Source organism: Choloepus didactylus, chromosome 21, assembly GCF_015220235.1.
Source record: "Choloepus didactylus isolate mChoDid1 chromosome 21, mChoDid1.pri, whole genome shotgun sequence".
In the NCBI taxonomy this organism is placed as follows: Eukaryota; Metazoa; Chordata; class Mammalia; order Pilosa; family Megalonychidae; genus Choloepus; species Choloepus didactylus.
The window spans coordinates 41,483,771-41,511,697 of NC_051327.1; the positions used below are offsets into that span (position 1 = coordinate 41,483,771).

Here is a 27,927-nt window from a genome sequence, read left to right on the forward strand (position 1 = left end):
ACCATCCCTTCCCCATACTCAAGCCCTGTAATCTGGTGGGGCTGATCCTACCTTCCCACTTGAAGAGAAGACATGTCACCCAGACCTAGTTAATCAGAGTCACAGTGATTGGTTCAGAGATGGGCAAGTGACCCAGTGTGGGCCACTGAGAGGCTTGAGACTTTCATTTGAGCTACAGGAACCCACTAGGATTGCCAAGATGATAGCATGTAAGCCTGGAGCTGCCAGAGACCCTCTCTGCCACCACATGGACAGAGTACCCCTGGGAATAAAGCCAACAGTCGAAGGCACCCCCAAGAGATGGTGGGTCCCTGAAACTGGGTCAACCCTTAGACTTTTCAGTTACATGAGCCAATAAATTCTCTTTTTGTTTACGTCATTTTGATTTCTTATTTTTTGTCACTTCTTACTGAAAGAATCCTAACTAACACAAAGAGCATCTTAAAGCAGTATATGCATTGACTTACATATTTTTGATACCTTACTTTGAATAAGGAAAATACCATTCCATGGATAAACAAACTGTGAACATGCATGCAATAGAATACTACCCAGCAATAAAAAAGGAATCCAGACTGCTTATACATGCAATAACATGATGACTCTCAAAGGCATTATGCTAAATGAAACAAGCCACTCTCAAAGATTACATGGTGTATGGTTCCATTTATAAGACATTCCGAAAAAGGTAAAATTATAGGGACTGAGAATAGAACAGTGTTGCCAGGGTTTAGGAGCAGGGGGAAGGGTGTGGCTACAAAGGAAATTCTTTGGGGTGTTAGAATTATTCTGCATCCTTTTTGGGCAGGTAGTTACAAGAATCCATGCATGTGTTAAAATGTATAGACGTGTACACCAAACTGTAGGTAAGTTAAAAATGCATTATATGTTGTTCTTTGTATATAAAAGATATTCGAAATAGCAATGTAGTCTTTTGGGCAAGTCAGTTTCTTCATCTGAAATATAATTATGTACATTTCAATAATATTTCATAATTTCCAGAGACCTTTAATATCTAGTATCTGGTGAACTACATAATAATAACCTCATCAGTTTCTTCAACTTCTGCTTCAGCAGAGAAAACTAAGGCTCAGGAAGATTAGGTGATTTGTTCAAGGTCAGATCTAGGCATGTTTTCAGAGGTGAGACATAAAATTTATTCACTGATCCAGTGTAATTAGCATCTGTTTGTGCTGACCCAACATCCATTCCCCTTTCTTCTGGAAACAACACCTGCAAGGGTGATTAAGTTAAGGATCTTGAGATGGGAGTGTATCCTGGATTTTCCAGGTGGGCCCAATGATACAATCACAGGTGTACTAATAAGACAGGGGCTGAGGAAGAGAGTCCCATAGAAGGCAAAGATGCGATGATGGAAGCAAGAAGTTGGAGAGATGAGAGGAAGGGGTCACAAGCCAAGGAAGGCAGCCTCCAGAAGCTGGAAAAGACAAGGAAACGGATTCTTCCCTAAAGCCTCCAGAAGGAACCAGCGATGCCAACAGTGAAATTGATCTTGGATTTCTGGCCTCCAAAACTATAAGGAAATAAATGGGTGGTGGTGTAAGCTACCAAGTTTGTGGTAATTTGTTATAGCAGCTGTAGGAAACTAAGACACTGACTAATAAATGGCGGCGCTAAGACTGGAACCCAGCTGTGTCTGCCATGCTGCCTGACACAGGCCCTGGGAGCTTGTTCCTGAACAGTCCCATGTAGAAAGAGCGGGAAGAAACAGAGGAAGCAGCACTGTGTGCCGTGGAGAAAGGGCCACCCACATGTCAAACCTCTAGTGAAAGGGAAGCACGCAGAGGATTTATACATCTCAGCATGTCCTGAATCCAGGAAACAGGTCTGTTTCCTTCCTCAGTTTGAAGATGAATGTTAATATAAAGAGCAAAGACAATTTACTACCCTCACGAGACTCTCTAGCCTCTGCAATTACTGAGACAGAAATCTACTCTTTTTTTTTTTACAGCAAAATAAAGTTGAAGGATTTTCTCCTATATGTGGGGCACAAAAGCAAATTCTCTGCCGTGGTCCCATTTAATTACGATCTCTGGTGGAAATGCATGCAGCTTCCTGTGCTGTTTTGAAGGCATAAGCATTTTCAGCCCCACTGTTAATCTCAGCACAAACAGGTCATCAGACGGCTGGTGCTTGTCCTCAAATGGCACGGTGACACTTCAGTTTTCACTTCAGTTGTTGATCATAAGATGCCTTTCACCAACATGAAAGTATCGTGGATCCTTTTTTTTTTTTTTTTGGTCTAAGGGTAGCTGAAAAGACATTTCACCCAAAGCAACCTCTCCTTTTCTCTTCTAAAACACAATCTTTGTTTCATTGAAGGTCTCAGTTTAATGCTGTCTTTCATGAGCCCTTCTCCCATGAGACCTGAGACCAGAAAAGCGGCAGTGTACTTTTGTTCCTTAGACTTACTTCATTATTTATTTTTTTGCAGATGTATCTGACCAATTCTCCGGGCAATTCTTTTTTTGGCAAAATGAAATGCGAAACTTTTCTTGTTCTTAATATAATGGCACATAATTTCATTGCTTCTGATTGGTTGGTTAAGTCAGGGCTCTACACTACAAAAAGAGGATGGTGCTGGGTTTATAGAAAGGAATAGAGCTGACAGGAGAGATGACATAATCCACCATTATTGAAAGGTAAGGAAGAAAACACCCTCATTAAGCTTTGATTACATCATGTGGTGGATTGTTATTGTTCCCAGTTATTTGCCTCTTTTCCTATTGTGTATCCCCACCCTTTGTCATGTGCCTGGTGGTTTTTCCCTGTGGGAGTCCACTTTCCAGCACCACTGATATTGAGCTTGACCACATGACTTGCACAGGTAAACAAAATGCGAGTAGAAGTGATGTTTGCTACTGTTGCTTTCCATCCCCAGCTGTGAGTCTGAAGTAGGGGTTGCTTCTTCATCTTGGGTCCCGGAATGAAAAGACATGTGGAGCTGAGCCAAGGGTGACACGCAGCCAACATGTAACAACAGGAGGAATAAACCTTTGTTGTTACGAGATTTGGGGTTTGGCTGTTACTGCAGCAGAACGTATAGAAAGCTGACTAATAAACAGTACTGGAAGGCAGCTGAGGCAGTACCATGTAAGAGGACACATTGGTCAAGACTGTTTCATTTGCAAGTATCAGGAACCTAACCCAAACTGGCTTAAGCAGCAAAAGGTATTTATTGGCTTATCACTCAGAAGGGATTGAGTTGGCCCTAGGCATGGACAAATAGAGACTCAAAAGAATGCAACTGGACTCAGGCTTTCTCCACTTCTCAGTGCTGCTGTTATCTCAGACACACCTCTTCAAGTGGTTGCCCCCAGCAGCTCAAAGTTTACTACCTCAAAGCTCCAGATCTAGCGGAAAGGAAAGAAACTCTTTGCTGTCTGTTCTTGTAAAGTCCTGGGATTATCTCTGATTGGGCCAATTTGGTCAGCAATCATTGTGATCAGAGGGATTCACTGTTCTGATTTGCCAGGCTTGGTCACACACCCAGCCCAGAGCCAGCGGTGGAGACGGCTCACTGAATTACATGGATTGAGAATGGGAGGCCAATCCTTCTGGGAACATAGGGTGTTCTGTAACCAGGAGAAGGAGCAAATCAATGCAGGGCTGGGAAAAAACACAAACGTCCATTGCAGAAAACAAGAAAGTGATGAAATAAGTGAGTCAGTGGGAACCCCACTTATTCCGGCAAAAACCTATCCTTCCTTCCCTATGTCAACCACATGTGACCCTGGGTGTTGATTAGCTTAGGGGTGGGCACTTACCAAAAGTTGAACCAATCAGAGCCCTTCCCTAGAATGGTATGGGCTGGATTTTAAAAAGCCAAGCTTAGGACACTCTGCTGCCATGGGAACTGCAGAAGCAGGGATTCTGGAGAGAGAAAAGAATCAGACAGATGCACAGAGAGGAAGGGAGAGGAGACACTGATGAAGAAACCTGAGTGGGATTCCAGCCCTTGGTTCTGAGGGTCCCCATGGCCATCTGAGTTCCTCTTTGGGCTCAGTCAGACACCCAAGTAATTCCTGTATTTGCTTAAGCTGGCTCAGGGCTGACTTTCTGTCATTTACTACTACTACTAAAAACAACAAACAAACAAACAAACAAAAAAACTCTGGCTTCTGTAAATTTAGGAACAGGATGTTCTAAGAAAAGGCAAAGTAGTCTTCTGCCCCAAGTATCGCAAGACTGAGGAATGGAATAAACGTCCATTGGTTTTATCGTTGTTCTTAAGTCTTAAAGTAATTTTGTAGAATATTTGAAAGTTGTAAAAAAAATATGTAAAGTAGAAAACAGAAGTCATCCATGCTCCTGCTATTTGGAATATCCTTTTAAAAGACTTTTTAGCTCTAGAGTTATTTAAATTACCTGAAGATCCTTGATCTTAAATATCCCCTATTTACAGTATAGTTTATGTAACAAATAAGTATATTTAAAACATAAATCTTCATGATTTTTATAAACTTGAGATCATTTTTAAGTGTTAACAATGTTCTTGACTATATAAAAATGTAGCTATAAAAAAAACAGTTATGAAAGAGAAATGGATAACTGAGGAAGAGTTGGCAGAGCAAAGACTATGCTAAATTATGGTGCAACCTGTGTGTATTAGTTAGGGTTCTCTAGGGAAACAGAATCAACAAGAGATATCTATAAATATAAGATTTTACAAAAGTTTCTCACGCAACCGTGGGTTTGCACGAGTCCAAATTCTGTAGGGCAAGCAGCAAACTGGCAACTCCAATGAAGAAGTTCAATGAACTCCTCAGGCAGCAAACTGGCCACTTCGATGAACATGTTTGATGAACTCCTCAGGAACGAACTGGTAACTTTGATGAACTCCTCAGGAAATGCTACGCAGGTTAGCCAAAGAAGAAGTGAAGGTCCTCTATCTGGCTCGCTTGAAAGTCTTCAACTGATTGGATTAAATCCAGCTGATTGCATTCTCTCATTGTGGAAGACACGCTCTTCATTGATGTAATCAGTCACAGCTGCAGCCAACTGACTAATGATTTAATAACCAGCCTTCTGGTTTATTAACCAGCCACAAATGTCCTTGCTGTAATGGTTAGGCCAATGCTTGCTTGACCAGACACCTGGGTACCATCTCCTAGCTGAGTTGACACATGAACCTAACCATCAAACTGTGCAAGAAAAGTCTACCATTTCTGTGATAAGCAATCAGCAGCCACCTAGGACAAATTCTCCCAACTTACTAGCTGTGATCTGACGATATGACAACATGGAGCATTGAAGGCTTGGTAGAAGCTTTCTTACCAAGAACCTTCAAATAAGAACCAAACTTACGTTTTAGATGGCTCCCAAGGCTGGTAGATAGGGTTATTTGAGGTAATGAATGCTAGCCTGCACATAACATACAGTGGAGTTCTAAAATCAGTACACAAGATGAACATCACATTTGGTCAGAATTTTCCCCTACACATCCTTAAAATCACCACATAAAGACCTAGCATCTTCCCATCAGTTTTGCCCAGTTTTCCCCCAGCCTTAGCACCAATCACTTTTAAGTACCAGATGCTGTAAGAGGCAGTACAGCAGAGCAGTTAACCAGACCCTCAACTCCTGCATCTGCTATTTACTAGCTTGTGACCTTGGGCAAATAGCTTCCTTTCTCTGGGCCTCAGTTCTTTCCCTGAAACATGGCTGTGGCGGGGACAGCTGGTGCTTGCTGGAGAACAGCCATGTGTTCCCTTACATCTGCAGCCTCCCCTGCAATTGGTTTGGGGCCATGGTCTGTGAGGAGAGGGAGGAAGGTCAAGAACCTTCCGGGCTGAGAAGGTTAAGAACTGGGATGCTTCCTCCATTCTTTCCTTCTTTGGCTTCAGTGACCTCAAAGGTCGTATCATCCAGATGGTATAACTGTACTGGTCTTTGTGTGAGCAAGAAATAAACAGTTACTGGGTTAAGCCACTGGTATCTCGGTATTGTTTGTAACTGCAACCTGGCCTAGCCTAGCCTGACTAATGGAGATAATGGGATCATGATATTTCCTACTTTGTAAGGTTGTCATGTGTGTTAGATTTTGGTAATATTTGTAAATTTCTCATTGCACACAGTAACACTATACAAAGGCTTGGTAGATAGGTCAGTAATAGACAGGACAGAAGGAAGTCATTGCCTTATGAGCTGAAGGGCACAAGAAACTGAGAACCACTAAGAACAGAGCTGAGTCATGTCACCCATTTTAGGCTTTGCCTCCAGCATGGGATGGCAAGGGGAATTGCTCAGATTTTAAAAATTCTTATTTCTTGATCTATCTCTTTTCCCCAAGAGCATAGAGTTGAATTAGCATAAATTAAGTGCATGTAGACTGCAATCCAACCATACACAGTATCTGTCTCCCCACAAAGCCAGGGACCATGTTTGTCTATCTCATAGTTTCATGGTGATCAATAAATGGTAACCAGCCAGCCTATGCATATGTCTGTTCCACAGGTTTAGGGCACATTGAACCATTCAGTAAATACCAAAATGAACAAATTAAATAAGTGAACACATTAAATAACTCACTTTAAAATAGCCAGAACATACCTGCTTTGTATTTGTATCAGTAGTGGGGAAAAAAATAACTTAATAGCTGGTACTAGAATTTCTCTCAAGAAAGGAACTCTCTTTGTTTAGATGAAAGACCAGTTTACAGAAGGAGAAACTAAAGCTCAGAAAAGTTGAGTCATCTTTGCCCAAAGTCACACAGCTGGAAGTGGTGGAGCTGGGTCTGGAATGCAGAGGCATCTGATCACAGAGCCCAAGCTCCTAACCCTACCCTCTGCCACCACTTTTTTTACTTCTAGGACATTCCTATAATTCCGGCAACAGTTTTAGAATTTTGACCATCCTTCCCAACATTCTTGGACCCTTCATCATCCTGCCATGACACCCCTGTGCTGTGGCCTCAGGTCCACATGACTCCAAGGACCCCCATCTTCCCTCCATGGCAGTCACTCAACATTACGGTCACATCTTAGAATGGGTCATCATTGAGGACCGCCACATCTCAATCTCCCAAATTCTTCTCTCTCATCACAATCTTCTCTGTCCTTCCATGTTTCCCACCTACTCACTTCTGCTTATATTGGTTTTTGCCCTTCAGTGGGACCATGGTTTGGGAAGATTATTGGTGTCCATCTAGAAGAGGGTTCAGTAAACTACAGCCCACGGGTCACATTCCGCCCAACACTTGTTTTCATAAATAAACCTGTATTGGAACATGCTATGCCCATTTGTTCACAGATTGTCTATGGTCTCTTTCACACCATAATGGCGGAGATGGGGAGGTGAGACAGAGACAACTTGTGGCTGCCAAGTCTAAAAGATTTCCTTTCTGGCCCTTTACAGAAAGTTTGCTGACCTCTGACCTGGAAAGCCATTTCCTTGTTCCCCAGCCAAGCTGAGACGATTAGATCCATATTCTTTAGGGTAGGCTGAAGGTTCTGGTCATGTTCATCCCCCTTCCCGTTGTTGCTGGAGAGGAAGGGCTTTGAGGTTGGGTGGGAGGGAAGGAGGAGAGTGAGGCTACCTTCAGAGACCAGTCTCAGGAAGGGTGACCAATGCCTGCCCAGCATCGAGAGGCCTCTTACTGCCTTGGGCCTATACCTGCCACTCTCCCCTTGCCCCACAGCCCCTTTCCTGCCAGGCTATTTGAATTTCTCAACATGATCTTGTAAAAACTCAGCCTCCCCACCATGTGTCACTCCAGCCATCCAACGGCTAAGGACAGCCCTTCCTAATTCAAGGCCATTGGATAGTTGCCTCTTTGCCCACTGTGCATCTGCCATTTAATCAATTGAAAATCTCACTTTTTTCTTTTTCTTTAAATATTTTACTCTGGAAAATTTAAAAAATACACTAAAGTAGATAGAAAGACTACAATGAACCCATGCCACCATCAGCCAGCTCCACTGATACTATTTTCCATGTCAGTCTCTCAGTGGTAACTTCCCCCTGTTCATTATTATTTTGAAGCAAATCCCAGACATCATCCTATCATTTCATTCATACATATTTCAGCTTGTTTCTCTAAAAGATAACTTTTCTTTAAAAAACTTTTTATTTTGAAATAATTTCAAACTTACAAGACAGGTTGCAAAAATATTACAAAACCTATACAGAGCACTCCAACATATCCTGCATCCAGATATCCAAATTTTAACATTCTGTCACATTTACCACAACTATGAAATCATTATCATTTTCAGAACTTAAATAAAATAGCAATAATGCCTTATTTCATCCACTATCGATTAATTAGTCAAATTTCCAATTGTCTCCTAACATTTTATATAGTCTGTTTCTTTGGATCAATATCCAAGCAAGAAACCTTTTGACTGACACTCCCTTTATCGAGTGTATGGACAGATGAGTAATAAAATAAAGACAAAAATATATATAAATAATGGGGGGGTAAGGGGTATGAGATGTTTTTGGTGTTCTTTTTATTTTTATATTTTTCTTTATTTTGGAGTAAAGAAAATGTCCTAAAATTGATTGTAGCAATGAATGCACAACTATATAATGATACTGTGAGCCACTGATTGTATAATTTGGATGGATTATATGGTGTGTGAATATATCTCAATAAAATTGCATTAAAAACAAATCAAAGCAAGATCCACATATAGGACTCTTTTAAAGAACCTATTTTCTTGATTCTAAGATGGACCCCACCATCCCCATTTTAGAGTTTGAGTTTGGTTTATTTCTCACTTTCAACGTGAACACATAATGTAGTGTTTTTCTCTCTTCCTCAAAATTGGGTATTAAATCATTAACATCTTATAATTCAGAAAATACGGTGATTTATGAGAAAAATGTAAGATATTACTTTTAGAAAAGTTAACAGTGCTTTCACTTGTAACTAAAAGATCCCCTGGGCCCAGTCTAGACCTTTTACGATATCAGCTTTGCCAGTCTTCAGCCCTGATTTCACCCAACCATCTGTTTTCTCCACCCCCTTTCCAGGGTTGCAGAGGGTTGCTGGAGACCAGCATATAAGCAGGCTGTTTCTGTGCACCACAGACTCAGGCCATCAGCTGGGCCAGCCCTATTTATCGCTAGTTGATTCCCTACGGTTTCCCTACAGCAGCTGGTGCATGCCTGCTCCCCACACCCCCACCCAGCCAGCCTCCAGAACCTACCACAACCTCCCTCTCAGCATTGACCCTACCTGGCATTGACCTTCTCAATTTTTCTCCTCTCCATATCAGATTTTCTCTTGCTTGTAGTTCTGATCTCAGAGGATTAAATATACACCTTCTTATATATCTGTATGTGTGTATATATGCATAGAGAAGTATCTGAAAAGAAATTCACTAAAATGTCAACAATGGTTCTATCTGGGAGTAAGCTCGTAGGCGATTAGTGTCTTTTTCTGTTCTACTTTCCTGTTTGGTTTGCATTTTTTTGATGGAATATGTATCATTTTTACAAAGCCCTTAATGCCATTTTAAAATGTAGGTGATCTCTAGGAAGGGGGACCTTTAATCTCCCCATCTCTGTAGGGAGTGTCATTCCTTGCCAGTCATGTCAAATCAACATAGAATCTAAGTTGAAACTTTGGCTTGCAAGTCAATCCCTGATCACCCCTGCCAACCATGTAACTTATAGAAAGTTCTTCCTTCATAGAACTTCTGGAACCAGCTCTGGGGTGCTCCAAGGTTCAGCCCTTGCCCATCTTGATCTTAAGATGGATCTTAAGATTCCCAAACTGATGTCTACCTCAGATCCCACTTCCAAGCTTCAGGCCAGTGTTTCCAATATGGCTATCCTAGAGACACCTCAATCACAATGTGCCCCAGACAGGAATCTTTACCCTAGAACCTGCTCTTCTGGATAGGTCTCTTCTCTTCCATTTGCCCCGAACTAAGTCTCCCCCTCTCAAGCACATCTCCACCCCTAAATCCATCCCATGTCAACCAGCTATTCTACTCATCCCATGTCCCTTCTTTTTTACTTCCATCGTCCTGGCTCACTGGCTCAAGCTCTGTTACTGTAGCCTTGACTCCAAGCTCTCTCCAATCTCATGTATCCCCTTCACATCCTCCAGAGTTATCTTACCAAAACACAGTCTCATCATATTATGTCTCTGCTTAAAAATCTTTGAATGCTCTCTTGCTTATACAACAATGCCCCAACTTCATGCTGTTACTGGAAACCACTCCCTATCTTCCAGCCTCATTTCCTACTGTATCCCTACATCCTTACATGCTCTACAAGCCAGTTGTGCTTGTTTCCCCCACTATGCCTGGACCATGTTCTGCCTTCTCCCAGCTTTGTGCCTTTGGCCTGGAATGACCTTTTCTGCTCATCTCTCTTCCCAAGACCACACTGTCCTTCAATGTCAGTAACCTCTATTTACCATCCATTCAACCCCTACTGCATGCTAGGTCAGTTCGTGATCCCATTTGTACATGCATAATTTCCCTGCATCTCCACAACAACCTCAGGGTACAATGAAGAAACTGAGACTTAGAGAATGACCTGCTGCCGTGCTTTCAAAATATGGCCACAGATTCTTTAATACTCCTCTCTTCAAAAGGTGGAGCCTAACTAGTGTCCCTCCGAATGCAGTCCTTGAGCTGTACTCAGTGATTCACATGTGGTGGAAGAAACAGATTTGACTTCCAAAACTGGGTTTTAAAAGGCACTGTGGCTTCCTCCTTCTGTTTGAGTCTCTCATCCTGAAGGAAGCCAGTCACCATGTTGGAAGGACACTCAAGAAGCTCATGGAAAAGCTGATATGGGGAACAACTTAGGCCTCCAGCCAACAACCAGCACCAGTGAATACATGGTCCTCCTGACCCTGTCAATTCTTAAGATGACTGAAGCCCAGGTTGACATCTTGACTCATGGGAAACCATGAACCAGACTGCTTAGCTAAGCTGCTATCAAATTCCCAACCCATAGAAACCATGAGATAATCGAGATTGATTGTTTTAAGCCATTAAGTTTTGGGACAATTTGTTAGACAGTAATAGATAACTGAAACACTTGCCCAAGGCCATTCGGCCAGTAAGAGATGGAACGGAGATTTGAATACTGATCTATCTGTACCCAAAGCTCATGCTTTCAAATCTAACCCAATTACTACCTGAAATACTAGTTTATATTTTACTTCCTATAAATACTTAGACAGAATCTCTCCTTCACAATTCATCTCCCTCCCACCTGTACATGTAAGCCCCGCTCAAAATGTCTACCCACCATCCTCCTGCCCCCAACTTTCACTTACATTCACCTAAGACCCACCTTACTTCGTTTTCAACTTCCCAGCTCTAGGATCTCAGCTTTAGCACCTACATCTTAGGGTTGTTGTAAAGAGTAAATGAGATAACACATGTAAAAGCACTTAGCAAAATAATTGTTTAGTGGGGTTGGTTATTATTATACTACTTATTATCTCCTAGACACAGTTCTTCTCCCCTGTGGGATGAAATCTCAAGACTGGCTGTGCATTACAATCACCTAGAAAGCTCTTCTAAAAAAAATACCAATGCCCGGGCTATATATACCTTGAAGATTCTGACTCAATAGGTCTTGGATAAGGCCAGGCACCAATATTTTTCCAAAGCTCCCCAGATGATTTTAAAGTGCAACCAGGGTAAAAAACCATGGATTAGAGCAGTGGTTCTGAACCAGGGGTGACTTTGTTCCCCCCACGGGACATTTGTCAATGTCTGGAGACATTCTCAACTGTGTCGACTACAGGGCGGCTACTGGCATCTAGTGGGTAGAGGCTAGAGATGCTGCTGAACATCCTACAATGGACAGGATGTGCCCCCTCCCTGCAAGAGAATCATCTGGTCCTAAATGTTAGTAGTGCCAAGGTTGAGAAAACCTGGATTAGATAGATAGCATTTCCTTACTGTTGCCCTCAGTTCTCCTTAAGAATTTTGGACCCCATTTGCCTCTCTGACTCTTCCTGTTCAAGAGTATCCGTGGAAAGAATATAGCACCTGAATTCTTGCCTCTCAAGAACAAATCTGGGCACTGACTAGCTTGGCCATTGCCCTAGCTGGCCTGGCTCCAGGTTGGCCAGGAAGGCCTCTTGGATCGTCTTTTGCTTGCCTATTTTATTTCAGTGCTTTGTTAACACTGCTATTGCAACACTCACTATAGAAATTACAGTCAGTTGTAAACATCTCTCACCCCAATCCATCTTTGTTTTCTCCACACCACCAAGCTCTGTGCTTGGCATTTGGTAGGTGTTCAATAAACATTTATTGCTTCAAATGAATTAGATTAGTATCATTAATTCTTATCATGTTTCTGGGTATCCCTTTGAAAGGTAATGGGAGTAGACTATAGATCTCAGTTAAAGTAAGAGTACTTGTGTTTCTGTTCCTCTGGAGTCCAGCTGAAATTATTGCTGCTGCTCTTTTGCGATATATATGAGCTGCCAAAAGGAGGTAGCAACCATTTTAAACTAGGGCATTTGTATAATGAAGATTAAGGATTTGAGAGAACTCTTATTTAGGGAAGTTCTCTTATTTCGAAGATTTGTTTTCATTGGTTATTATAAGTGGGAAAATACTGTTTCATTTTCAAGACAAAGCCACAACTTGGAAGTGCTACCAATAAAACCTTGTCCTAGGCTGCTAAGTCCACTCAACTAGCAAAGAACAGTCTCTTTAACAAATGGTGCTGGGAGAACTGGATATTCATCTGCAAAAGAATGAAGGAGGACCCTAGCTCACACCATATACAAAAATTAACTCAAAATGGATCAAAAACCTAAAAATAAGAACCAGGACTATAAAACTCCTAGAAGATGTAGGGAAGCATTTCCAGATCTTTTGTTAGGCAATGGTTTCTTAGATTTTACACACAAAGCACAAGCAACAATAGAAAAAACAGATAAATGGGACGTCTTCAAAATTAAAACTTTTTTACATCAAAGGACTTTATCATGAAAGTGAAAAGACAACTTAATCAATAGGAGAAAGTATCTGGAAACCATATATCCAATAAGGGTTTAATATCCAGAATACATAAAGAAATCCTACAACTCAACAGTAAAAAGACAAATAACTCAATTTAAAAATGGGCAAAATACTTGAATAGACATTTCTCAAAAGAGGATATACAAATGGCTAAAAAGCACATGAAAAGATGCTTAACATCATTAGCTATTAGGGAAATATAAATCAAAACTCCAATGAGATACCATTTCACACCCACAAGAATGGTTGCTATTTAAAAAAAACAAGAAATACAAGGATTGGAGAGGAAGTGGAGAAATAGGAATAGTCATTCATTACTGGTAGCAATGTAAAATGGTGCAGCTGCTATGGAAGACAGTTTCACAGTTCCTCAGAGAGCTAAATATAGAATAACTGTATGACCTGGCAATCCCACTACTAAGGGTACAACCAAAAGAAGTGAAAGCAGGGACTCAAACAGATGTTTGCAAACTGATGTTGATAGTGGCATTATTCACAATTGCCAAAAGCAACCCAATGTCCATCAACCAATTAATGGATAAACAAAATGTAGTGTATACACTCAGTGGAATATTATTCACCCATAAAGAGGAATGAAGTTCTGACACATGCGACAACATGGATGAACCTTGAAAACATCATGTTGATTGAAATAAGCCACAAACAAAAGGGCAAATACTGTATGATCTCAATGACATGAAATAATTAGAATAAGCAAACTCATCGAGTCAGAATCTAGAATAAAGGTTACCAGGGGATAGGGTGGGAGTAGGGAATGGGAAGTTAAGGCTTAAAATTGTACAAAATTTCTATTTGGGTTGATGGTAAAGTTTTGGAAGTAGATGGTGGAGCTGGTAGAACAACATTGTGAATGTAATTAACAGCACTGAATTATATATGTGAATGTGGTTAAAGGGGGAAATTTTAGGTTATATATATGCTACTAGAATTAAAAATTAAAAGAAAAAACACAGAACTGTACAACATAGTGTACCTATTATAAAGGATGGACTATAGTTAATAGTACAATTATAAAAATGTTCTTTCACGAATTATAACAAATGTACCACACTAATGCAAGGTGTTAATAAAAGGGTGGGATATAGGAAAAAAAATACACCCTGATGTAAACTATGGACTATAAAGTTAATAGTACAATACTGTTTCATCAAATGTAACAAAGGTATCACACTAATGCAGACTGTATTTTCTGCATGATTTTTCTGTAAACCTACAATTTCTCTAATAAAAATAATTAAAACATTGTTCTAGAAAATGTAGACACAAATCTTTCATCTATTAATCATCTTCCCTTTCATGGTGGACAAAATAAAGGTACAGGTTTTGAAGCTAAATAAGAAACAAGGTTTTCCAATGTCCTTCTCTTTTTACTCTATAGTCTCATATATATATATATATTTTTTAAACGGTAATATCTGGAGTTTTTTAATTCTCAAAATTGAGAAAATCAGCCAAGACTATTCAACTTGGCATTCTCAGGAAGGGCTGATTTAAGTAAAAGCTGTGACGTTTGAGAGCTAAGGGTCTAATTTAAGGCCATTCACTCTGTTTAATATGTGGTTTAGCAAGACTCACCCAATTTCCTGGTGCCTCAGTTTCCTGACATTGTTCTCGCAAAGGGTGGAATGGAAACATTTTGAAAGCAATAGGCTAAATATATACCATTTTCTCTAAATTGAACTAACTTTTCTTCTACCTAAAAAAAGAGTGGAACACTGCTTAAGTATCACCTGTTTTGGTTTGGTAAAGCTGACAAAATGCAATATACCAGAAATGTGTTGGCTTTTACAAAGGGGATTTATTAACTTACGATTTACAGTTCTTAGGCCATGAAAATGTCCAACTCCAGGCATCAACAGGATGATGCCTGTACTCTGAAGACAAGCTGCTGGGATCTGGAATATCTATGGCACATGGAAGGCACATGACTGGTGTTCTGGTTTGCTAATGCTGCCATTTTGCAAAACACCAGAAATGGATTGGTTTTTATAAAGGGGGTTCATTTGGTTACAAAGTTACAGTCTTAAGGCCATAAAGTGTTCCAAGGTAAGCATTAACAACAGGGTACCTCCACTGGAGAAAGGCCATTGGCATCTGGAACACCTCTATTAGCTGGGAAGACATGTAGCTGGCGTCTGCTTGCTCCCAGGCTGCGTTTCAAAATGGCATTCTCCAAAATGTCAGCATCAGTTTTCTATGGCTGTCTTCAAATGTCTCTCTAAGCTGCAGCACTGAGTTCCTTCTGTTTGTCAGCTCTTTTATATGGCTCCAGTGATTTAATTAAGACTCACCCTAAATGGGTGGGGCTAAGCCTCCATGGAAATAATCTAATCAAAGGTATTACCCATAGTTGGGTGGCTCACATCTCCATGGAAACAACCTCATCCAAAGATTTCAACCTAATCAACACTGATACATCTGCCCCCACAAGATTGCATCAAAGAACATGGCATTTGGGGGGACATAATACATCCAAATCAGCGGAGCAGGCATCTGCTGGTCCTTTGCTCCTGGGTTTTGTTGCTTTCAGCTTCTGGTTCCAGTGGCTTTCTCTCTGAGCTTCTGTGGGTCCTCTCCTATCTTCTCCATGCCTTTTCCCAATGAGCTTCTCTTAAACGCATCTCTTAGCTTCTATATGTGTTTCATCCTCTTATAAAGGACTCCAATCAGAGGATTAAAACCCACCTTGAATGAAGTGGGTCAAATCTTGATTGAAATAACCTAATCAAAAGTTCCCACCCACAATAGGTCTACACTCAGAGGAATGGATTAAAAGAACATGGCCTTTTCTGGGGTACAAAACAGCTTCAAACCACCATACCTTCTAAGTGAGATCTTTCCTGACCATCCTATATAAAATTGAGTTCCCTTAATACACCGTGTTCCCCTCTCCCTGCTTTATTTTTCCCTATACCACGTCTGTCATCCCCGTTAGACAAGAAGCTCCATGAAGGCAGGAAATTGGGACTACTTTGCTCACTGCTCTATTTCCAGCACCTAGAATGATGTTTGGCACGTAATATGTACTCAATAAATATTTCTGGCATGCATGAATAAATTATGCAAATCTAGACATGAAATATGCTATACAATTGTCAAAAGGCATGCATTAAATGTAATTGAATCAATATAGCTAGATCTCAAAAGCATACATTAGAGCTAAGTAAAAGCAAGTTGCAGAATGATACACAGAGCTCCTAATCAGTAAGATGGGGCCGGTAAAACAGTCTTGTTACAGGAATCAAAATAATTTCTTCGCCGAGCCTGTGATCTTGGGTCTTGCCCTTATGAACCTTCTTGCTGCAAAGGAGACTCAAGCCTACTTATAATTGTGCCTACAAGTCTCCCCCAGAGAACCTCTTTTGTTGCTCAGTTGTGGCCTCTCTTTCTCTAAGCTCACTCAGCACATAAACTCACTGCCCTCCCCCGCTGTGTTGAACACGACTCCCAGGGGTATAAAGCTCCCTTGCAACATGGGACATGACTCCCAGGGATGAGCCTGGACCCGGCATCATGGGATGGAGAAAGTCTTCTTGACCAAAAGGGGGAAGAGAAATGAAACAAAATAAAGTTTCAGTGGCTGAGAGATTTCAAATGGAGTTGAGAGGTCATTCTGGAGGGTATTCTTATGTGCTATAGAGATATCCCTTTTTAGTTTTTAGTGTATTGGAATAGCTAGAAGGAAATACCTGAAACTGTCGAACTGTAACCCAGTAGCCTTGATCCTTGAAGACAATTGTGTAACTATGTAGCTTACATGGTGTGACTGTGTGATTGTGAACCCTGTGACTCACACTCCCTTTATCCAGTGTATGGACAGATAAGTAGAAAATTGGGAACAAAAATTAAATGAATAATGAGGGGATGGGGGAGATGGGATGTTTTGGGTGTTCTTCTTTACTTGTACTTTTATTCTTATTTTCATTTTTTGGAGTAATGAAAATGTTCAAAAATTGATTTTGGTGATGAATGCACAACTATATGATGGTACTTTGAACAACTGATTGTACTTTGTGTATGACTGTAGGGTATGTGAATATATCTCAGTAAAACTGAACTGAAAACAGTTCAGTTTTCAGTTCAGTTTATCACTGAGAACAGCGATAAACATTAGCTGCTTTCACCATCATCATCATTTTTTACATCAAAGATGAAAAAATATCTCACACAAAGCAATATTGCTAAATTCATATGGATATAAATTAATTTTATGTAATTATGTAACTAACATCAAGCGATCAGGAAGGATGCACTATGCAGCCAACTGATGATCTCTGTGAGAGAGAAGACCCAGGGTAGAATGATGGTTAAAGAGAGTTTTAACTTTCCATGTTCTAATATTTTAAATGGAGAATTGATGAATGAATTAGTCATATAACTAAAAATTAATATTTAGAAAAGTTTAGTAGTATTTCCTGAGGCATAATGACCTTCAGAGAGCAAGAGAGAGAAGAGATAAATTACTTAGGATAAGATTTTTTTTTTAAAGCTGTTTTATTTCTGAAGCCCTTCTTGAAAAATCACTAAATGGATAGGATGTGCTCACACTAGACTGGAAATAGCCACAAAGAAAAGAGCTACAAATATAACTGGCCTGAGGTCCTGGGTGGATTGCATGAGTTGGTCCCCTTGGATTGAAGAAAGCTATCATTAATGCAATTTTAAAATTAGGATTAACTTGTTCAAAGCTTTGTGTGGGTACTTACTGGTGCTTCAGCCACTCAGCCACAAATGGAATGGAGAAGAATTCTGTGAACGGTTCGCCTATCCTCTTTGGATTTTGACTGATCACAATGCCATGTGTTTGATGGACACAAAAACAATAAGCAAAAATTGAAGTCAATTGTTGCTATTCTGCTTACAAATTAACACCATTGAATACTTAGGGTCACTGGATATTCAAAGACATGAACAACTTACTTGTATAACCACTCGGTCAGAAAATCACAGGCAATGAATTTGGTTCTTTTTCTCTAAAGAGAAAAGAGAGATTTAAATTATATACTTACTTCGACCACATTCTTAGTAGGACAAAGGAAAAAAGGTTAATTGAATGCTTGCACTAGAGGAAATACACATGAATCCTTTTTGACATATATAAGCACATCTATAAACAGTAGCTCAGGCAATGTAAAGCATTTTGATGCCATTTCTCCAATCATCTTTGTATGCACTTGTTTTCTGAAGGCAGGTACTAAAAAAAAGACAGTATATATAGTAGAGGTTTACTACATGTTTTTGTAGTTATCTCCAAAGGATTTTGTTATTTAAATCCAGTCCTTGATTCTCTTTTCTAAGTAATTGTATTTATTGATTCCCCCTAATCCATCAAGCTCTCAGAACAGCAGAACTTCAGGTCTGGGGGCACCTTCAAATGTGAAAGCCAAGCAAGCGGATACCATTGGCCAATGTGGTTGACCTTGTTAGTTATCCACCAAACATTCACTCTCCACTTCATCCTTATTAACAGAAACCTGATTGCTTCCAAGTGGCCAATCAGCCTGGCCAAAAAAACAACATTTCCCAGACACCCATGCAGCAACACAATTCTGCCCAGTGAGATAGAAATGGACGTGTCCCAGGGATTTCTGAGAAAGTTCTTTTATTCCTGACATAGGAGCTACCCCTTCTTCCATTAAGGTTCCTTCTACTTCTTCCAATTCTGAAGCACAGGCTGGAAGTGGAGCAGTGTCTTTTGGACATGAATAGAAAAGCCTCATGCTAAGGATAGTGGAGCGGGTGGGAAGAGAGAGTCTAGGCCTTTGATGACTTTCTTCAGCCACTGCACTGGCTTGGGCCTGCTCTAATCTGGACATCTTGTTATGTAGGGAAAACCAAACTTCATTTGGTTTATTACCACTGTTCTTGAGTTTTTCATTACATGCAATTTAATGCAGTTTCTAGGATAAATATCCTGTAAGCCAAAAGGGGGAAAAAAGCCACCAAGTAAGGGAGGACAAAGTGTGCTGAGAACAGGAAAGGGGCGGAATCTCCTATTTCCACTTAAAGTCTTTTCTTATAACCCAACCAGAGCCAGTCAATTCCTTTCAGAGAATGGCTTTGCAAACTGGGAGATAGAAAGTTCCTGCCCCTGCTTTCAAGAAAGCCAGAGCTAAGCATCAGGTAAGTCTGGAGGTCTTGGATACATGTGGAGAGATCCTTCCCAAGAACAAAGGCAATACAGAGCACCTTGGAAATTCATTCCTGCCCCTCCAGATCTACTCTTTTCCACCCTGCTTTGTGCCACAGAAGGCTGATTTTATCGTTAGAATCAACCAGGGTCTCTTACTCTCTAGTTGGGTCCAGGCAATGGGAGGCACCAGCAGGAGATGGGGGCTGGGGGGAAGCGGGGAGAAAGGTGGGGTATGTGTTCCCCTGGCTTTCTCCCTGCCGGGTCATGGGTTGGCAGTACCTGTGTGTGTCTCTACCAAAGCCATCACCACTGTTAGGCACCCTCTCCTATAGCTACAGCTCTTACTAAATCCGGAAACTATTCCCTTCCTTTGTCCCCTCAGGCCAAGGAGAGGAAAAGGCTTTCCAGCTGTTGCAAGCTCTGGGTGCTTCATCTCTTGCTGGTTTCCCTTAACCTCTGAAAATAGTTTCATCAGTAAACTCTTCTTAATCAGCCCCCCTTGAGTGGGCCTCCTGTTTCTTACTGGAACGTTGCCCAACACTCAGAGGAAAGCAAAGCAGAGAGATGGAGAGCAAGCCAATGTTCTGTTGACTCAAGTTCCAACCATGCCTGAGCCAGCTTACATGGGTCAATAACCCCACCCCCTCCTTTTTTGGTTTAGCATAATAACAATACAATAACAATAATAATAAATGACTAGCAAATCCTTCCCTTTAGAACCATACTAGCTAGATGCAGACTCTACTATTTGGCCCTATACCATTATGCTAGGTGTTTCCACATACATCTTCTCGTTTAATCCTCACAACCACCACCTTACAGCGCTTGCCCAAATGAGAAAAACTGAGGCTTATGGAAAACAAGTGCTTTGTCCAGTTAGGAACAAGGAAAACCTTCCCAGAAGTTCCCCAGCTAAATTCCCCTCAAAGCTCTTTGGCCCAAAATGCAGTACAGGCCCAGTTTGGATTAGACCAACCATGGATCACCGCCCAGGGCAGGAGAGGAGTCCAGCCGCTCCTGAGGACTCAGCAGCTCTAATGAGAGCAAACAAATCTGGGATTCTATAGGCAAGGATGACGGAGATGGCTGTTGGGGAGACCAGCAACAGCAGATTCCTAATGATATCATACTAGTCCCTGGATCCAGCTATGACTGAAGCCAGAGTCACCTGGACCTTTCAGATACAGGAGCCAGTATCTTCTCTTTTTTTGCTTAAGCCAGTTGGAGTTGGGCTGTTTATTGCTTGCAACAGAGTGTTCACTATTACTCCTTTCTTCTGTAGATGGCTAACTCCCATTTGCCCTTCCAGATGCCTCCAGGAAGCCTTCCTAAGCATTATCACCCTTTTCAATTTAGGGAAGGCTCTCTCCCCAATTCTCGGTGTATCCCTCTGTCAAAGCACCTCAGCCTGTAACATAATTGCCACTTACACTCTATCTGCCCAAACAAATGACCAACTCTGAGAACAGAGTCGGATTCCCAGTTCTCCAGCGAGTGCCTTATACAGGGCAGGTGATGAGTGAATGTTGAGAAAATGAATGAATGAATTCACTATTCAACTCTCAAGCATCAAAGCAAGAAAGAACTCAATGCACAAAGATCCTGGCATGTAAAAATGGGAACTGCTAATGTCACTCTGGACAATTTCCCTTCACTTTTTTCCCTGCAATATTTTATTATGAAAATTTTTGCTGTTCTTTTGTTTTTTTCCCCTTCATTTTGAAATAGCCAACTCTGCTTTAGAGTCCTAGATAAGGTTGAAAAGACTGTAGTGAAATCAATGCTCACCAAAAAAGGAAAGTGCTACTTATGATTTTTCATGGAAAGCTTTACTACAGCTGAAAGTAAATAAAATAGGGTGATGTCTGAGTTTCTGGAGCTCATTGCTGAAAACCTTTTATTAAAAAAAAATTAATGCACTGCTGGCCATGGTAATAAAATAGTATGTATCAGACCGTGGAATGGGGTCTTCAAAGTCTTCATTGGCCTTCCCCTCAAAAAGTCTTCTTTAACCAAAATAAGAAAATACTTGTGCAACAATGCAAATATGTAACTAGCATGTGTGGCTGTACAATAATTTAAACAATCTGGTAATTGTGGAATAGCAGTGTCCCTCTCTTGTCCTACAATAGATGCATTGTTCCCTTGGCAATTACTGCACTGTTTGGTGGTAAAGATTTCTTCTACACAGGGAATGCAGCTCGACTTACTCTATTAAATCGACTTTTAAAATAGCCAAATGGTCTGATGCATGAAGGTCATGCAGACAGATTTAATCACTGTTGATGCAAAGAAATAAAATGGAAGAAATTGTGTTTTCCTTCTGTTCTGGGAAAGCGTGGACGTGCTGTGCATACTCAGACATGCAGAACAGTAGGGGATATTGTTCAGCTGTTGTTTAGTTTAAAAATTATCTGCTGGGGAGCTGAAAGAGAAGGGAAAGCAAATGAAAAGTTGTGGTGAGTGAAGAGATAAGAGAGGAAGTAACAGAGAGAAAAATATTGAAGAGATGAAGAAAGTGTGGGCACCCACGGGGGTTACGTGATGTGGACAAATTCACTGAGTTCATGCTTGCTAACAAGCAAAAATGCACAAGTTTGGGCGAGCAGATGAGACAGCTCAGGCAACCTCAAACAGTGAAAAAATAAAAAAATTTAAAATCCAGAATTAAAAGAAAACAGACAAAGAATTGAGAAATGAAAACATCATCATGTGTCTATAATTTGCTTTGAAATGCAGCCACAAAATAAGACGGATGGAGGGGAGGATCGTTGGACTGATAGGTGATGAAGAAAACAAAATGTTCACTGTAGAATCTAAGTGAATTCACTGTGAAATTCTTTCACATCTTCTATGCTTAAAACGTTTTTATAATAGAATTTGGGACTAGGCAGAACATCATCATGAAAGACCCAAACCTCAAAGAGAGAAAGGACAGAAATTAATAGGAGTTCAACCCAAAGAGAACTGTGTACTAATTTTTATGTAGAAACACATATAGGAGGCAGATTGGAGGGCTGAAGACTGGTAAGAGAAACAACCAGCATTTGAAATTAATTGAATCTGTATCAGTTGACTACTGAAATTCCACCCTGAAAAAGAAAAGTCAGAAGTCAATGTTGTGCAGTGTAGTGGGTTCAAATGTGGTTGGCTATGATACTGTGTTGGCTGAGACTCTTTGGGTCTGCAAGGAGTAGAACCCATTACTGGGGCTGTATAATTTAGGTTAGACTAGATTTTGCTGCAATAACAAACAGCCCCCAAAGTCTCAGTAGCTTGTATCATCCATGGTTTATTTCTCACTCAGGTTATATGAACATTTCAATCAGCTGCAGTTCTGCTCCAGGTTGTCTTTACTCTGAGGCCCAGGCTGATGGAGCAACCTTTACCTGAAATATCACCAGTTATCATGGCAGAGGGAAAAGAATATGGTGAACCATGCTTTGACTCTTAAAACATGTGTTTGGAAATGACATGTGTCACGCCCATTCATTCCGCCGATCAAAGCAGTCACATGGCCAAGCCTCCCTCATACAAAGGCCAAAAATAATATATTCTGCTCCGGTGAGTGACTGTAAAGGTAGATGGGGTGATAAGGAAGGAGAAAAAGAAACCATCCACTGCTGCAGAGCCAGGTCTCAGGAAGAACTGGACCAGAGTTCAGAGCTGTTCAGGGTGCAGGGGAGGCCCCAGTCATGAATCAGTAGCTCTGGTGACCTGACGACAGTCCTAGTTCTATCTAGTTCTACGTGGAACTTAGCTCCTTGGCGGTGGCTTCTTTCTGCACTCGCAGCATCTTTTTCTGCTGCTCTTTCACTTATTCTCTCTGCTTCATGGCTTTTGAAGCTTTCTAGTTGTCTCTGGGTGTCCCTCCCCTCTGTCCACACCATCAACTATTCTCTCTGTAGTCTGGCATCCCAACTCCCTGGAAAGGAGAATCTGACAGGGCTGCTAAGGTACACCCAGAGAGATAAGCCCTGGTGGGCAGAGCCAGACCATTTCATAGCCACCTGCCATCCAAGGGTGGCTACCCAAAGGGCCTGGCATTTATTCGTCATTCAATCACTTGTGACCAGGGTAGTGGGGACAGGGACAAAGCAAGGTGCTGCAGTTAAGGGCTGTGGGCCCAACTCACACTTAAAACTTCACAGACTCCTTCCCAAAATAAAGTATTCACTTTCAGCCCCCTGAGAATCCCCAGACATGACAAAACTGATCAGTTAACTATGATCTGAAAAATGATCAAACACTTGGACCAGAACCGGATGCCAAAATACTTATCACAGCAAACTTCAAACAGGCGTTCTCTTTTTTTTTCACTGTGTTAGACTTTCATTAGAGAAAAACAATGTTTCTCAAAAGAAGTTCAAAACACGTACTAGTAACACAAAACATTGACTAAGACTTGCACACGGTCACTTCTAAAAGTGAACTTGATGAAAACGCCTAAAATAATTTCACCACGCCTTTCCTGCCAGAATCTATTTTTTCTACTCCTTACAAATTTTTTTTTTCAAATGAAAGCCAAAGGTATTTCTCATTTCCCTTATCGTTCAAGGCCAAGAAATGGATTTTCTTCCATCACTGACCAGGCCCCTAGCACTTTTTAACAGATATTTGGATATTTGATTTAAAAAAAAAAGAAACCAGAATAAATGACTATTAGATGGGCAAAAAATGTAAAAAGAAAAACTTTTTTTTTTTTACTGCATTATTCATAATAGCACATTTTAGTACCATGAGCTCATCAAAGGACTTGTCAGGAGTTAGAAATAGTTTCCTGAGAACAACTATTGTTTATAATACTTTTTCACTGTAATGGAATTTGATGAGTAACCAAAAGCCAAAAGGGAAAATTTTACATTGTATGGAATGGGACAGGAAAAGAGGTGGAAAGTCTTAACAGCCTCTATCCCGACTCCACATTTAACCCACATTTAAGGTTGAGATAATTTTACTTTCAACAATCATTTTACTCGTGCATAAAACTCTTTTGATTTCTTTTAAAATTAAGCAAGGTGCCCAGTTCCAGTTTGGTCCTGTTCAACAAATATTTACAGAGAACCTACTACGTGTCAAGACCTGTGCTAACCCCTAGAGATAAAGGAATGAGTGAGTCATGGCCCCACTGTGGTTATTATTTCAATGTCCAAACACCAAACCCCTTAACCCCCAAGTTGGGGAGTAGCTGAGATGGATTGAGAGGATTAACCCCATCTCCAGCTACCTACATCACTGAGCTCCCAACTCAAACCAATCCTGAAGCCTTCACTTTCTAGCTCAAAACTTTCGAGTTTTTTGAGCCAATAAATCATTCTTATGACCAAGCCCCAGTTGTCTGTTATCTGCCACATAACGAACCGTAACCAAGAGAGCTACGCTGCATCGCTTCCACCTTCTTTTGGTAACAGCATCCTAAGTCCCCTTTGCAGATCCACCCTCCACTAACTCTCCAGCTATGTGCTTTGAGTGGGGCTCCTTCCACTGGCCGCACAGCCCATGAAATCCCCCTAGTCACACGAATTGATTCAAAAGTGGGTAATGGACCTGAGTTGGTCCAATTAGAAAGAGACTCTGGGGAGAGACATTCTGTCTTTCTTCTACACTTGAAATTTACAGGACATAGGCTGGTGCCATGGTGGAGGGGGGTGGGGGAAGCACCTCTTTTTGAGGATAGAGCCATCCCCAAGGAAACAGAGGCAAAAGATGGAGAATCAGGAAACGAAGACAGCATCTGAGCCCCCAGATTAAGCTGCACCAGAAGATGTCCCCATGGGCCTCTAATCTATGTAAACCAAGAAAAATTCCCTTTTCTACTTGCTCAATTCAAATGGGGTTTTCTGTCATTTGCAGGACCTGCCCTCAAAGAGTTAACTCCAGCAAATCCAGGCAGTTAGCTCTGTCCCCTTAACACATCCAGCTGAAACAAGCTCATTTGAGTTTGTATTACTTTTTACTGCTAATACAGGAACTTTAATCAAAAATTGCTCACAGTAAAAATCATTAGCTTCACTCTGAGTGCCCAAAATGTTTTCAGAGATGCATCCGAAAGAATTTCCAAGTGAAGTTTACAAAGCAGCCACCAAGCCAGCTCTGTTTAACAGGGCAGTTCAGTGAAGTTCTAATTAAATTCTGATCTCTTGGGTTCCAATTAAGCTAATCCAAAGGCAAGGCTGGATATCAGGGGATCACTTAAGAACACCGACCCAACAGTAATGTTTAAACTTTATGATGATATTTACATGTCTCAAACTTAATTTGCTCCAGAGGTATACATCCAGTACATGATAGAACAAGGATTGTGTCATGGCCTTTTTATCAACCTCCAGTCTAGGAAGAACGTTGAAGGTCTTTTATTGTGGTCACATATATATAACACAAAATGTGCCACTTTAACAATTTTTCAGCGTACGTTTCAGTGGCATTAAATACATTTACAATGTTGTGCTGCCTTTACCACCTTGACAGTCTATTTTAACAATTGTGCAGCTGTTTTCTTCCCCCAAATCTTTCCCCTTCCAGCGCACATAGGCTTTGGCCAGTGGGGCACCAAGGAAGGCAGTTATCACTGTATTTTCATGGGGGATCAGAATGGTCATTGTCAACACAGGGCAGTTAGGAGCAGGCAAATCTTTCTGATGAAAACTCTACTCCCACAAGAACTCCTTTCTCAGATCAAATTTTTTTTGGCAAACTTAGCTTCACAGGCATGCCCCCAAGAGACCAAAGAGTCTGGAGCATTCCCTTCAAGCCCCGCAGTCTGCTTGCAGAAGGCATGTCAGAGCCTGTGCAAAAGGAAGCTTCCGGCAGAGGGTCTGATGATATGTCTGTCCCGAACCATCTCCCTGTTCCTGCCTGAAAGTGGATTTATTATTTCTCTCACTGTTGACTTACCTCTCTTCTCTCTGGCTTTTCACTTGCTGGCACTTGCCTCTCTCCTGCTGGATCCACACACCCCCACCTAACACCCCCTGCACACAAAATTCTTGAAAATAATGGCTATCAATTACTGAGCATGCATGTGTGCTAAGTGTTTTACACACTATCTCACTCACTCCTTGCCATAGCCCCCCAGGAGGTGGGTACTATGATTATCATTCTTCCCGTTTAACAGATGAGAAAACTGAGGCTCATAGAATCGAAGAAATTTTCCCAGAGGCTTAGAGCCAGCAAGAGTTGGAGAGGGAGTTGAGCTCCATCTGGCTGGCTCTGGCTTTTACACATTATCACGGTACTCTGCCACGGCCCTCCACATTTCTGAGTTTTTTCTCCCACCATTCACCTCCTCCCCACCCCTGCCAGTCTGAGACCCCCTCCTCTTTACATGCTACCCTTCCAGTAGCCCATCCTAACTCAGTGCAGAGCCCTAACCCTAAATGCAAAGGCACTTAAAATAGTGCTTATTTGAAAGTGAATGGTGGATAAAAGCATCTCTTTATCAGGTCCATTAGAGCCAAAGTAATATAAATAAAATCACCTTTCCAACAGGACAATAAATATTAGCTTCCACTACAGAACTCTCTCCACTTAGAAGCTTTTGAATTTTCCACTATACAGGTAAGAACAAAGCTACAAGTCAAAGGTTATCTCTACCAGTCATCAACAGAGGGTGTTAGTGTGGGTACGGGGACATTAGAGGGCCACTGAGTCACAAATGCAAATGCCCCACGGAGCGGGCAGAGACTTAAATGAGGGGCTGTGGCCAGGTGTGCACTGTGGCCAGCTGGAGCGGGAGGGTCAGTCCCACCTGCAGGGGGCAGCAGTGATTCAACTTCACCTGTTTTCTTCCTAGAAACCTGGGCTTAGAAACCAGGTTGCCAGATCTGATTTTTTTTTCAAGAAAAACTGGAGGTCTGGATTTTTATGTAAAATTGCTCTATTAAAAAAAACGAACCCTATGTGTGGATCATACCAATGTCAATTTCCTGGTTTTCATATTGCATTTTAGTTATATATAAGATGTTACAATTGGGGGAAAATGGGTGAAGGGTACCTGAGACTTGTCGGTACTATTTTTGCAACTTCCCCCAAAGCTTAAAAACAAAAAACAGAAAATCATTGTGAAATTAAAAACAACAACAACGAAACACACCTGCGGGTATTGGATTGGCACTCCTGAACTATGGTGTGTGTGTGTGTGTGTTTTAAAATAGTGTCTTATTAAAAATACATATTGATGATAAAAAGAAGAAAATTGATACTACTCTGATTGGATATGCCTTTCAAGAGAGTTAAAAAGAAGCCAGAAGAGTCAGAACCAATGTTGCCATCAAATAAAGCTTCTGAGTCTGTTTTCTCATCTGTTAAATGGAAAGGGTGAAACAGAAGGTGTGAGGATGACCTGAGGTAATATATCCACACAGGCTCCCTGCAGAGCGACACTCTGAACTCACAAGTGACTTACAAACAGCCTTTGGGATTCTAATATGATCATAAGCAAAGGAGGCGTCTGTTCTGTTATGGTTTGTACGGTGAGTTACTTTTCTACTTGTGTTCAAAAGGACTATGTGAGCATCATGTGGGATGACCTCATGTGATGGATGGGCTACAGTTTTTACAGTTTCTTTTGAGGTTATAAAACATCCCTCTGTCCACTACCCTCATGTTCAGTCTTCCATTTCAGGTCTAATGGACTTTTCCCTATTTAATTCTGTTCTTATTTTGTTGCTGCATTTCATAGTAGCTGTGCCAGCCACTGAGCTAAGCACATTAAAGATATTATCTCATTTAATCAGGACCAACACCTTATTGAATAATTACCATTATTATTTCCATTTTACAGAGAAAACTGAG

General features: G+C 41.1%; 1 protein-coding gene across 6 annotated transcripts in view; it reads right to left on the reverse strand.

Moving 5' to 3' along the window:
* Positions 1-27,927, reverse strand: part of IQCK (IQ motif containing K) — a 145,515-nt gene that overhangs the window by 84,957 nt on the left and 32,631 nt on the right. For 5 of the 6 annotated variants that reach the window (XM_037814360.1, XM_037814364.1, XM_037814359.1 and 2 more), the window contains exons 5-6: positions 17,922-17,974; positions 17,708-17,785 (exon numbers count right to left, since the gene is read on the reverse strand). In XM_037814360.1, the coding sequence (XP_037670288.1) occupies positions 17,708-17,785; positions 17,922-17,974 (131 nt within the window). The remainder of the gene's footprint in view (positions 1-17,707; positions 17,786-17,921; positions 17,975-27,927) is intronic. The other variant, XM_037814362.1, reaches the window with a different exon arrangement.